The sequence below is a fragment of the Manacus vitellinus genome, unplaced genomic scaffold (genome assembly GCF_001715985.3).
Source record: "Manacus vitellinus isolate BGI_N305 unplaced genomic scaffold, ASM171598v3 scaffold_83_pilon, whole genome shotgun sequence".
NCBI lineage: Eukaryota > Metazoa > Chordata > Aves > Passeriformes > Pipridae > Manacus > Manacus vitellinus.
Genome location: NW_021940836.1, coordinates 220,206 through 233,721, shown reverse-complemented (window position 1 = coordinate 233,721; position 13,516 = coordinate 220,206). Strand labels below are relative to the sequence as shown.

Below are 13,516 nucleotides of genomic sequence, written 5' to 3'. Positions count from 1 at the left end.
TTATCTGGACTTCTCATTTCTCTTGAAGCATTTGAGATTCTTATTGTTTCCTAGAATGTTGTAATTTTTCTGGGCACAGTGATGATGGCAGATAGATGTTGAGGTATTGAAAAGAATTCAGATTTTGATCAGTGAAATAGCAAAGTGTGAGAGATCCTGTGAGGAAAGTTGGTGTTCCTTTTGTTTGCTTTTAAGCTCAAAATATATGTACCATAGCTTGGCTAAATTACTCGGTAAGTAAAAGTGACTGACTTTATGATAGTGTTCTGTGGTGACATAAATACCAGGGGAAGGAGAGATTTGAGGGTTGCCTGGAGGATGATGATTTCTAATCATGAGAGGGAAACAAGCCAACATTTTTTGAGAAGAAAAATCTAGTGAAATTTATTATGCTGTTGAACCATTTCTCTAGGGAAATAATGTCAGTGCCATCACTCTCACACAATTAAATACCAAGCAGCATATATTATTTCATTATATGGTGAAAAAGGAATTAATAAGATGACTTGATATATTTTTTCTCCTTTCACTCTCCAGGATTCAGTTGTTCCAAATAGAAAGAGGTGGATCCTGTGAGAATAAGAAGCAGTCAGAACATTTTTTATAGTGATCATGTAGTATAAAAAATGAGAATGGTATAGAATAAACTGTCAGAGAAAGGTAGTTTATTGCTAGAATGCTAGCTAGCTTTGGTTGGTATGGTGTATGCAATTAAGTCCCATGTCGGTAGCATTTGTCATGGGACCTGAGGTTTAAAGCATAAATTTTAGCATCAACAGTACTGCTACTCTGTAGAAAGACAGGGAGAAAAACAGAGAAGAAAGCACAAAAATCAAGGAGCTGTGGAGAGGAGAAATATTGAATTTGTCTTAAACTCTTAGAGCTATTTGGTATGGGATGCCCCCTTGTGGAAGTTTTTAGGATGCCATGTCTTTTATTAAATCTCTTGCAAGTCTTTCTGACTTTTTACTCTCTTCAGTCATTGTAGATAATCCTGCTTGCATATATCAGCCTTCGTCTTTAATAGCCCCTCCATCACCTGATTTTTTATGTAATCTGAACTTTCAGTGTAACTTAAGGGTGGAGAAATCTCACTTTGGGAGATAGAAAGTCTGTGAAATGGAGAATTTAGCTTGGAAATCAGGCATGGTGAGAACATGATCAGCGCAGATACTGTGGTGTAGTTGTAGTACTGCACTAAATAAGTGTTTTTACAAAGCTCTGGATGATACTGTAATCACATTGTGTGCTTTGGCATGCTACCCAGTCACTACAGAAGTTGGAAAGGAAAGTTGTCTTCTGTGGGACATTAGAATTGCAGGAAAAAATAACAAATGTTGATATGTCTGCAGCCTCAGCTGATGTACAAATTCATTTTGCATTGTAAAGGACCATCCTCCCAGCATGTTCATATGTCTGGCATTCAAGTTGCATCCCCACAGTGGTCTGCCTAGGGACAGCACCAGACCTTTGTTGCAAACATTTCACATCAAGTATTGAAGACTTCTTCTTAATAAGGCACTGTGGAAAGGTGAAGGTGCAGGTGACTGGTCTTCTGCCAAAAAGCAAAGTGTTTTGCTCCTGAGTTTACCAAAATACTGATGTGGCTGCCACAAGCAAGTGAAGGTATGATCTGCCCTGTATGGAAGCGTATATAGAAGGCCTCCTGAACTGAGACCCTGTCAAAGGCACAGAAGCCATCTGTCTGTTTTTCTGCCCTGCAGCTTTGATTCTTCTTCTGCTCTTGGTCCTTCTTTTTAGTTTTCATGTCCATCCCATGGAGCACCAGTGGGCCCATCACTTTTCTGATTTCCTACACTTGAAGGTAGCTCTCCCCTCATCTAAGCGATTAGCTGCTTCTGACTTTGTCTAATTAAACATAAATGTGAGCCTTGTAATTTCCTAGCTACCTTTCTCTTCTAGACTCAATCTCAGTCGAGACTGTGCTGCAGAATTTTTTCAAATATAAAGGGATGCTGGTAGGGGCTTCTTTCTTCTGTCTCTGTTGCTGCTATCTCATAATTGGCATTAGATCCAAGGTGTGACTCTTCATGGGCTGATCTTTCTATTGATCACATTTGTCCTTTACTTGCCCTTCCTCTGTAAGCCTTTTGCCCTGATCTTGCTCTCACCACCACCTTGTTTATCTGCAATGATCTATTGCTTTTGGCCTGATGATTCCAGAATTCACTGCACTCTTTCAAAACACTTGAGCTAGGACTGTGATTTCTGAGCCTAACAGAGTCTGAAAGTCCAAGGAATACATTTGTGAATGACCTTTAAAGTCTGAATTCAGGTTCTGATGGAAAGTTACACTGAACAATTTCAGACTTTGGTAGAAACTTCTTTGGAAACCTTTCAAGTCTCATCCATGGGGTATTATGAAGTCATTGATTGAAGTGCCATCAGCTAATGGCAATGGCAGCCCTGGAAGCTTAGAAGTGCCATTTAATATCTTAAATGAATGTTGTGTGGTGAGAGCTGCTTCTGACCTCCTGAACCTTTAAGGTCTCAGCCTAAGCAACTGCCTGCAGTTCTCATCTAACGGCGAAAACAGCTGAGCCATAGAGTAGATTCCTGAGTGGGCTTGAGGCACCAAAACTGCAGCAGTTCAAGGACAGAGTAGATGAAATTTAAAGCAGGAACAGTAGGGTGGCTGGTTCCACGAACTGCAGACAGTTTAAACCTGTAGCAATATCTATTGGGTCCTGCAGCAGAATACAATCACGAGGCTTCTGTTTAGTATCCCCCCCCAGCTTTTTACTGCTCTTAAGTTCACATTGACCTTGCTGACATACCATGGAAGGCAATGTGAAATCAATTCAAAACTATTAATTGGAGAGGACAGATTTGAGGGAAGAGATGAAAGTCCTGTAGCCCTCCCCTGCCACACGTGTGTGTGTATGTTTTGTACCAATCTTAGCACAGGGATAATAGGTGTTTGACTTTTTTCTGCTACACACACTCATATTGCAGCTGCATACAGGTCTGTTATAGGAAGCAGATGTGGTGACATTTATCCTCACCCAGTGATGCAAAGCTCCCCAACTCACTCTGAAGAATTACTGTGTGTTGAGTTTCGGAAGCAGAGATGCTTCCCACTCTCCTTACAAGAATGCTGAAAATTTCCTCTATTATTCAATGCATGTTCTTGTGAGCTTTAGACACTTGTGCCATTTTCCTCCAGATTGCTAAACTAAAGCTTAAGTGCAAAGGGATGTGGAAATTACCACCAACACAATATAGTTACTCTCCATCTCTCATTTTCTTTTTCTGCCTACACAACACTATATTTTTGTGCTTGGTACATTGAGAGATGCTTTACTCTGCCTTTCTTGGGAATGCCTGTGAGCATCTTGCATAAGGACTACTCCTGGTCCCAATTTTTCACTGAACTGATGAATCTCCCTAGATGCAAAGCAGTTACAAAAGCTTCAAGCAAACTAGGAAGAGGGCTCAGAGGGGACAAAAGGGTCACAAGAGAAGTAAAAGAAATTAGTATGTATATGATTATAAAAATATAAGCTTATCTCAAAGATAAGGTGATGTGATTGCAAGAAGATACTATTCTAGTTCTTCTTCCATGTTCTGTGAAGCAGCAAAACCAAAAGAAGCCAGCTGTACCCGGAACTATCAGCCCTGCTGGTAAAGTCACCTCAGGCAGATATTTGCCTGCAATGATAGGTCTTCATCGTGCCAGATTTGTGCTCATCACAAGGAAGGATTGAAGCCTGGTTTAGTGGAGGAGCTATTCTCTGATGTTCACTTTCCTGTTTGAGTAAAAGTATGCAAGCACGATGGGGTGAACTGGGTGGGGGGAACCTGCTAGATGACAAGAACTCATGTTCCACTGCTGACAGGTGAACACCAGCAGCTTTGGGATATTACTGTTAGTAATGATTAGGTGCAGTTTTGTTTTTCCCATACAGTGGTCCAAGTAAATTGGAGTAGAAATACTCTGAGTTGGGGGTGGCAGGTTGCACTTTGATCCCCTTGTCACTGGAAGATGATGTGAATTTCACCTCTGACCTTGACAAAGGCTAGAATTGGTGGGAAACTAATAGCACTGTTGAGTAGTTCACAGATTTAATGAAAGTACAACTCCTACATCAGATTTCACTGCACAGTGATCACAGGTCAGATGGGAAGTTGTATAACAGCCATGAGCTAACTTTGAGCTAGTACTAAAAGATGGCTAGCTTAAAGCCCCCCATAATGCAATACTTGGCCCTTGTTCTGAAGACCTGCCCCATGACTTAAGATGGGAAACCTTATTTCCTTAACCAGACATCATACTATTAAAAGTGAGAAACAAAGTGAAGTTAATTTTATGGTTTTTAGCAGCTATGCATTTCCTTCAGGTTCTTTTACTGATGGAGAGTAGCAAAAGTTGAACTTCCTGTAGAAAATGAACATAGAAATCTGATTTTTTTGACGTTGAACACAGGCAAACAACACTAAAGCTATGAAAACTCATACTAAAACCCAACATGGCTACTGGGACTGGGCATTTTATGACAAATATTTATTGAAATGATGCTATTGATTAAAATTGCATTGGGTTTTGCTGTTGAGAGATCAATGAATAGCTCTAGTTTCATGTGCTAAGTCTTTAAAAAGAGAATTCTGCCATCCAGTGGCTTTCAAATAGAATTATAAGTATAGGCGACATGACCAAGTCTAAGTAAGAACATTTAATTTCACTTTGTTTCTGCACCAAACCAGTGAAAGCGTTACTGCAGAACACTTATCTGAGAATTTACCTGTGAAATTCTTTCTTTTCAGAGTTGCTGAGAAAGGAGACAGTGACAGTTTTTTTTAATGCTTACACTTTTCTTTTGTTTCTCTCTTTGCAGTTATGTGGCTGTGGTCTGCTGGGTGTGGGCATCTGGCTGTCGGTGTCGCAAGGAAACTTCGCCACATTTTCTCCTAGCTTTCCATCACTTTCAGCTGCCAACCTAGTCATTGCCATTGGCACAGTGATCATGGTGACCGGCTTTCTGGGCTGTCTAGGTGCTATCAAGGAAAACAAGTGCCTCCTGTTGAGCGTAAGACATCAATGCTCCTTTTCACTAAGGAAGTGATTGTTGCTTTGTTATTATTTTATTTGAATGATCAGTGCAAAATAGCCTTGTGACTCACTGTAATATTGCCCTTGGCTTTCAATCCTCTGTATGCTTGCAGTATGACTTTCCACAGCTTTGATCACAGGGATATCAATGGTGTATTAGCAAATGTCTCCTTGTCACTATGTGCCCTAATGTATTAGATAGCACAGAAAATTACTATCAGCTACCTCTAGTTAAACATGAACTGTAGGATCAACCTGGATAGCCCTTCTAGAAATGCCTGTCGGAAAGATGGACTGAAAAAATCATAAGCACAGAGGGGCTCAAAGCCTCTCATTGCTATTTTCTACATTTCCCTTACCTAAGGGCAGAGGGTGGTGGAAACCATTTGATTGAAAGTTAAGAAGTCCAGGTCTCTGCCAGGCCTTATCAATTAAAAAAAAGAAAAAAAGAAAAAGTCTGATCCTTGCCAGTTGTTGTTCAGCACTGAAGCACAGAGGTTTGGATCCCGTCTCAGAACACAGTGTGGACCACTCCTCTTGCATAAACCCAGGAGGGCTCATCATGCTTCTCCCCACCCCAAGGAGAGAGGTAATGTGGCAGAAGGTGAGAGGAGGGCTTTCAAGCAGACAGCTTCCCATTCAGTCACACCTTCCCATTCAGTCACACCTTATCAATACAGATGCTGTGACGTTCAGGAGCAAGTTTTCCTTGTGCAAAGGTCTCCCTTATAGGATGTTGGGGAACAGCTGGGCAGCATTCCTTAAACCACCTCAGAGAGTTAAGCTGGAGGGAAAATGTGCACCTGGTTTTTGCTGTCTGATTTCTTGGATTGTATGTTGTACAGCTAGGAGTGCAAAGAGAGAATAGTAATGAGGTCCATGTCATTCATCCACAGACTGCAACACCAAACACCAGCTTTTTTTTTTTTTTTAAGAGTATTTATATTCTTACAAGGTTCTGCAAAAGTCTGTTTATACTACCATGACTATCATGAGTTTCCAACTGGAGAGCTAGCTGTGCTACATACTGCTTCTCCCCGTGTTTGGGCAGCTGGTGTCATGCCTATCTGACAGTCTGCTAGGGCATAAAGGCCTGGGTAAAAAAAAGCATAGTGGGCATGAAAAGTAGTGAGAAACTACTAGAAGTCACACTTGGGATGCCCCTGCAGACAGACATTTCAGATACAGAGAGTTGGGAATGGAAGGCCTGAGTAATAATAAAATGACTATTCCACAGTCAGATGTGGTTAAAGCCCACCTGCCAGGGAATCACTGCAGAGGCACATGACATTGATCTTTAAGGTAAGGTAAGGGGTTTATCATCTCTCCTGTAGTCTGTATGAAGGAAGGAGGGCTGTGTGCTGTGACAGCAGTCAAAAGGAGCAAGACAAAAGCATGGCTGAAACCTGCAAACTGGTAGTAGGCCAAAACCTAAGATTTTGAGAATGCTACACCGTGAATTTCCTCACTGATGGCAAGGCCCTCAGAAATTTTAGAGGCAGTATAGTATCGATATGCCTGAATAGTTTGAAATCAAACTTGCATGGTTTTGGCAGTGCAGGAGAGGTTTAGAGGACAAGACCCATAGTCTTCATAGTTTCTAGAAGCCCCAGCTTTGCACTCTGTTTGGGAAGTGTGTATACACTGTCTGTTTTTGCTTTGTTCTAGTTTTTCATCGTTTTGCTGATAATTCTCCTGGCAGAGCTGATATTACTCATTTTGTTCTTTGTTTATATGGACAAGGTAAGCAAATATGCCACATAGATTAATTATCTGTACTAGCGTGTAAACCAGGCTCAGTTTGTTTTCGTTTGATAAAAGTATGTGGATTCTCCTTGATCTTCACTTTGGTGAAGGTTTCACCTTGAAACCTTGGCTGTTTTCTGTACGCTGCTTCTGAAGAGGGGGGAGGAGGTGATGAGGAGAGCAAGCAGAAGAGAAATCCCTGACATAAAACTGTGGTCCAAGGCCTCCCTTTTAATTTTCTTTTAAAATCTTAGATAGCCTTCAACATAGCTGTTTGATGTCTGCAAGGAGCTGATCATCTTGTGGACCTGAGTTGTGGGAGGTCCTACTTAAAACCTAGTTAGCTTCTTAGGGCCAACTCTTGAAACAGGATTGGAGGAGAGAGGCATGGGATATTCACAGGTTATTCCAGATGCCACCAGTTGTCACTTGACTGGGCAGTCCCAGAGAATTTGGCAAGGGTGCAAAATGGATCAGGAGGCAGCTTCCTGTAAAGCTCATCTGTTGTAATCCGCTATCTCATAGAGACCAAGTGAAGTAGGCACACCTGGCTGGCCCCTTGGATATGTAAAACTGGAAAAGTGCCTGAGGAACTGGAGAACTCTGCTAAACACAGGGCAGAACCTTGCAGTATGAGCATGTCCAGACTTATTTTAAAACAGCTCCACCAGATCTTTATCTCTTCTCAGGTTGTCATTTTAATGCCTGCTACTTCAGGGAGCTGAGGTGAACTTCTGGAATGGGATGTCAAAGAGGGATGAAAGAGATAATATAGTTGACCTTTATGCCAGGACCATAATCCTTTCTCTACTGCCAGCTCACTAGTGTCAGAGGCAAGGTGCATTCTTACCTGCATCTGGGACTCTGAGCTCAGACTGAAATTTATACAAGAAATGAGACATCTCAGATCTCTCATTAAGCATTCCAACTTTATCCTCTAGGAAAAGAAGCACACAGTTGAAAATCATAAATCCTAAAAGTCTGTTCCCACAAGGAGAACAATAATGTCTTTTTTCAATTGATTTTGTACTGACTATTTACTATAGCCTGCCTGAACTCAGAACCCATACAAAGATAACTCTGTTAGAGTTGGAAGGCCAGAACTCTGGCCTTAAAGTAGGCCATAGGTTAAAGGCAGGAGAGGCTGCTGTGGGGTGTTGACAACAGCTATCTCTGGCAAGGTTACAGTAAGCTCAGCAGATTTATGCTGTTGATGTTCAGTTAGTTTGAATCAGATGATGACTACAGGATGGACTCTTGGCAGAGGTCTCCTATCTCAAGAGAATTAATCCAGTATTTTGCAATCTCAGGGAGAGACTAGGCCTTGGCAGGTGCTTAAAAGTCCCACTGACTTGTGAGAGTCTTGAAGCTTTTCTACCTACGTTAAGTTTGTGGTGAGAGAAGTTAAGAGATGGATGTTCTATATGTGTGTCTATACCATTTGGTCCTTTCCTCTGAATAGCATTAACTTTCTCTATCTTTTACATGGTGCAGGTCAGTGAGAGTGCAAAGAAGGATTTGAAGGAAGGAATGAAGCTATACAATTCAGAAAATAATGTTGGACTGAAAAATGCATGGAATATCATTCAAGCAGAGGTAATATATTTTCTCAATTAAAAAAAAAAATAATTTGTTCATGAAGCCTGCTGCAGTCTGTTAAGTGTGGCCTCCATGCCAAGTCTAAAAGATGGCTAATGCAGGTTTTGGTTTCTGATTTTGCACTCCAGAGCATCCAGGGTGTATTGTGAAACCCAAGGTCAAAGTGTACTCTGTAAGGTGAAAGATGCTCACCTGTCTGAGATTCTCTGTGCCTATCACAGGCATAGAGATGATCTGAAGGAGCAGAGAGGCAACAAAACCTGCACAGGTGGAACTGAAGCTTTGGCAGGCTTTTGCTGTTAGCAGTTGAGGGCAGATTACCTTATGTTTTGGTGTTTGGGCTCACGTCTCTGTGACAAGAAGACTAACGTACCTTGGACATGGAACCATTTATTTTCTTTGATTTTGGTTTTTCTTTGTGTTTTTAAGTATTTGCATTTAGAGGTCAGTGACCACAGAACACTTTAAAACTACAAAAGTGTTGTGGCAACCCTTTGGAAAATACAGAGTGGTTTAGTGGAAGCACAAGTTTGTGGTTGTGTGTGATTCACAAATTGTGCTAGTTAATTTATTAATCCTTTACTTTTGCACAGATGAAATGTTGTGGTGTGAATGACTTTACGGATTGGTACCCAGTCCTGGGAGAAAACGTTGTTCCAGACCGATGTTGTACAGAAAACTCCCAAGACTGTGGAAGGAATTCTACTGAATTAGTCTGGAAAACGGTAAGGCTCACTTTGCCCAGGTCAGGGCAATCTTAGGTAGGGGTGGGAAGGAACAAAATAGAGGGAATGCACATGAAAGAAAATGTGACCTTGGGGTTTCAATTTTCATCTTTCATCATTTCAGGGATGTTATGAGAGAGTTATGACCTGGTTTGATGACAATAAGCATGTCCTTGGTTCAATTGGGATGTGCATCCTCATAATGCAGGTAATACTGGTATAATGTTTGTCATGTGTGATGGCTTTGATTTGCTGTCAGCATTCTTGATTCTGCTGTGTGAAAAGTGATGCTCAACTGCTTGAGTTGGAATATTATTTCAATAATGTCAGATTTGTCTTATGAGTTCATATAAGGCCATCTGCTCAGAAAGGAAGCAGGTCAGCAGTGAGTCCTGCAAAGAAGACATGCTGCAGTGGGGTTTTGCCTCCACCTGTGTTTTGACTTCAGAGTACTTCTTTGGAGTTCACATATTTAGCCATTTGTTATGCTGTCCCTTAGGGAACTGGTTGTTTTTTAATTTTGGAAGCAGGTTCTAGAAATTCCCAAAATGAATCAAGTCATGGCCACTCAACTGAGTAGGTCAACATGTTTTAAAAAAGAAATGCAGAAGTATCATAATAATCTATTAAGGTTTTGGAGTTCCTGTTCTAGGGATGTGGTCACAGCACTAAGCCGACCAGGGTTCAAGAAACATTTGGACAATGTTCTCAGGTACATGGTGTGATTTTTGAGGTTGTCCTGTGCAGGGCCAAGAGCTGGACTTGATGATCCTTGTGGGTCCCTTCCAACTCATGGTATTCTCTGATTCTATCACTCCTGTACTTTTGGGAGATGATACCTGGATCTGACATTTTCAGTCACAGTTACCTGGCTAAACAAGCACAAGTTGTTGGGTCAAAGGGAAGAGTGACTCTTACATACTGATTCTGAAAAATTGTTGCACATATGACAAAGAGCCCTGAGAGCTTTTTGCCTCCATCTGTGCTCTGACAGATACAGCCCTGGACATCACTGTGTGCCTGAACAACATACATTCAAGGTTACTGCTCAGTGTTGAAGCTTGAGAAATATGGCTAGTGTAGAATGACTGTTAAAACTACAGCTGGGCCATGGACACAGGTCAGCAGTGCAGTTTTGGAAGCCTTCCTGTATTAAAGCCCTTACTGTTTGTTTTCCTTCAGATTCTTGGCATGGCCTTCTCCATGACACTCTTCCAGCAGATTCACAGGACTGGCAAAAAATATGATGCCTAAAGCCTCTGAAACATTATCACATCAACCCTTCTGTCTCATCATAAAAATGAACACAAGGAATGACCACAAGGAGCATCACACTTAGCCCTGCTGAGGAAATCCGTCCCATTGACTGATCCACTTTGTTACTTGTTCAGTTATTATCACAATTTATTTGACTCTTTTTTTTTTCTGTTTCACATTTGCCATTTATTTGCCAAAGAGGGGGAAACCCCCCCAAACAAATGGATTTTCTACACGAAATCATAGATCTGCTCTAAGAATGTTTCTTAACTTAAGAAAATGTTTTGCTCTACTAATCCATGCTATATGTGCAAAAATTACATGTGTTCGACTTCAAGTGAGAATTCTTCAAAGTCTTCCATTAAGTTTTCAACCCTTATATCCAATTTACTGGAAGACTCGGAAAAGCCACTCTGAGAGTCCTGGGAATTGGAGCTGCTTTGCTTTGCAGCTTCTTGTACCTTATGGTGTATACTTTTTTATTATAATAATGATGATGATTATTATTATGATGGATATAGCTTAGAATTTAGTTGCCTGACCTATAACTTCTTACTGGTTTTGGTTTTACACATTTATTGTACATTAATTTGAGAACCACTGTGCGATCTCCAGAGGACATGTTTTTCAAATTTGACAGCTGGTGCAGGCAAAGACACAACTTTTCTCAAGTCCATGGGGAGGCATCGTCTACCTTTACCAGGGCATTGATGCCCTTACTGTAACAAAGGTGTTCCTTTAAAATCAGAGACTCTTTCCTCAGATGGAATGCAAAGGCCTCCCATTGGACCAGATGATGAGCTTCCTACTTCTGTGAGGCAAAGTTTCAATGCCTTTACTCACCCAAAGCAGTGCCTGGCTGCTTTGATGTCATGCTACTTTGAAAGCTAAAAGCACTGACTAAGCAAGTTATTGCTGGCACAAAGGAGAGAGATTGCAGTCTGACCTACTGGCAGCAGACTTCACAGATTGTGTTGTCTGCTTCAAAAAGTTTGCCCAAGGCATGGCGTGCTGCTGGATGTGAAGGAAGGGGATGGCAATTTGATGGCAACATTGGCATGCCATGCCCTTCATTGTAGGGGTTTCCTCAAGCCAAAGACAGTTGTCTCCCTGAGGTAGAAAAGGTGGTTTGATTAAAGGTGACCAGATGGTGCAGGAAAGGGGCAATTTCCAAAACAGCATTCAGAGATGATTTGTGTTGTCACACCTTCAGTACAGAATTGATTCTTGCTGATGGATTGCCAAGTCCATCCCTTGGGGTAGTTTACTTAATGCATATTTTTACCAACATTCCCGTTAGAAAACTTGAACATATATTTCTCTACTTTAAATGCTTCTTCATTGCAAGGAACCCCATTTACCCTTTGTTCCAGGTTTTTGCTATTTTGTGAAGGAAGAGGGAAAGGCTCAGACATTGGAGGATGTTCTGACTAAATTTCAGTCAGGGCTTGACTCAGCTCTGAAAGAAACATAGCTGTTTACATTAGCAGCTGTCAGAATCAACCTTCAGAGGTTACCTTATCCAGTGTCACTCTCGAAGGGGTACTGACATATATGTAAGATGGGGTTCACTATGACAGTACTGGGCTGAGTTTCAGAATCTGTTGAGGATGGAGATATCGTGCCTTTCAGAGCCATGCCATGTCAAACTACTCCTCTGGTAAACAAAATTCTCTTAATGTCCAATATGAATATTTATACTTTAAGCTCTAAAAAGATACAATTTTCATTGTATCATTTAGCCTATCTTTTCCTTGTGGGCTGAAATAGCTGTTGAGCCACTTTATATCTGAGAGGTTTTAGTCCCCTCTTTATATTCCTAGTAAGTCCTGCATGCATCTGTACATCTGGCAGCAACAGTGTTTTGTCTGACTTATGTGTCACTTTTTTCAGTTCCTATGAAATCAGTGTGACAGGAAGGAGTGTGAATGTGTGGTTGACAGAGATGAATTTGGGTGTTGCAGTGAAGAAGGTTACTATTTTTAGAGCACAGTCCTTGCCCATATGAGCACAATGCCCAAAGTTTCGCAGGGCTCTTTTTTCCCACTGACGCAGACAAGGCCATATGGGTTCAGCTATTTCACTTGGATAGCCTTTCAAGGAGTTGGGGAAGAAGCAGAGGGAAAGCACAGAAACTGAATCCAGTTTTACTTCCATTTCTAACAAAAATTGGGACCAGGAGCATCTGAGCCTCACTGGAGATGGCTGTTCCACATTGAAGAAGGGGCTCTGATGCCCAGTGTATTTGCTGCTACATGTAAGACTGTATCCAAAGTTGCTAAGATGCGTTCCCATTTTTGCAAGAAAAGACAGGATGATTTTCATCTGATGGCTCCACTGCATTCTCCCTTTGGGCAGAAGTGCTTAGCTTTCTCTAGCTTTCTCTGGTGCTTAAAAAGAGCAGGGTGCAGGGCTGAGCAGGAGCTTCATCTCTGTCCTTTGGGGTCACACAGTGGTACTTGCCACATCTTAAATTTTAATCTGCAGTCAGTTTTTGTACAAAAATGGTAAAATATATTAGTGAAAGTAATAAGGAAATAAAAAAATGTTTATGAGTAACTCAGAGATGAAATGTGTAGTTGCAAACTCAGCTACTTTGCCTTCCATCCAAACTTATTTTTCTAGAATGCTTCATTCCATTTCATGATCTAGCAGCACAGATCCTGAAATCTTTTTTTAATGACTACTTTTGGCATTTTAAGCACAGTATTAAGTGAGATAGTTACATGAGCTTCATGTATTCATCTCTACGAAGCCACCTACAGGAGAGGAGTCAAAAGCAGGACTGATTTGTGTCTCTAGCTGAGTCTCTGATGTGGGAAGTGATGACAGACATCCTCAAAGGAGCAAAAAAGTAATACCATTTTCCAGGCAGCAAAAAACAACTCTGGAAAGTGTGAGGCTGCATCAGTCAGTTTGTCAGAGAAGGCACAAATTATCCTGTAAACTGGTCAAAGGGAGCTTTGGCTCATGTATGTATGCACTTTTTTTGCTTATGCTGGTAGGTGGCTATCTGTGTGTTTTCCCCAAATGTCACTCTGATTATTTAACTATAAGTTTTTAGCATGTTTTTAAATAAAAACTGATACTGAGTAAAAGTATCTTTAATATACACAAA

General features: G+C 41.1%; 1 protein-coding gene across 3 annotated transcripts in view; it reads left to right on the top strand.

The window, feature by feature from the left end:
- The window catches only part of TSPAN9 (tetraspanin 9), a 161,338-nt gene extending 147,822 nt beyond the window's left edge, over window positions 1–13,516 (top strand). For all 3 annotated transcript variants that reach the window (XM_029964889.1, XM_029964890.1, XM_029964888.1), the window contains 6 exons: window positions 4,857–5,048; window positions 6,740–6,814; window positions 8,312–8,413; window positions 9,010–9,141; window positions 9,266–9,349; window positions 10,324–13,516. In XM_029964889.1, the coding sequence (XP_029820749.1) occupies window positions 4,857–5,048; window positions 6,740–6,814; window positions 8,312–8,413; window positions 9,010–9,141; window positions 9,266–9,349; window positions 10,324–10,395 (657 nt within the window). In that variant the 3' untranslated portion in view covers window positions 10,396–13,516. The remainder of the gene's footprint in view (window positions 1–4,856; window positions 5,049–6,739; window positions 6,815–8,311; window positions 8,414–9,009; window positions 9,142–9,265; window positions 9,350–10,323) is intronic.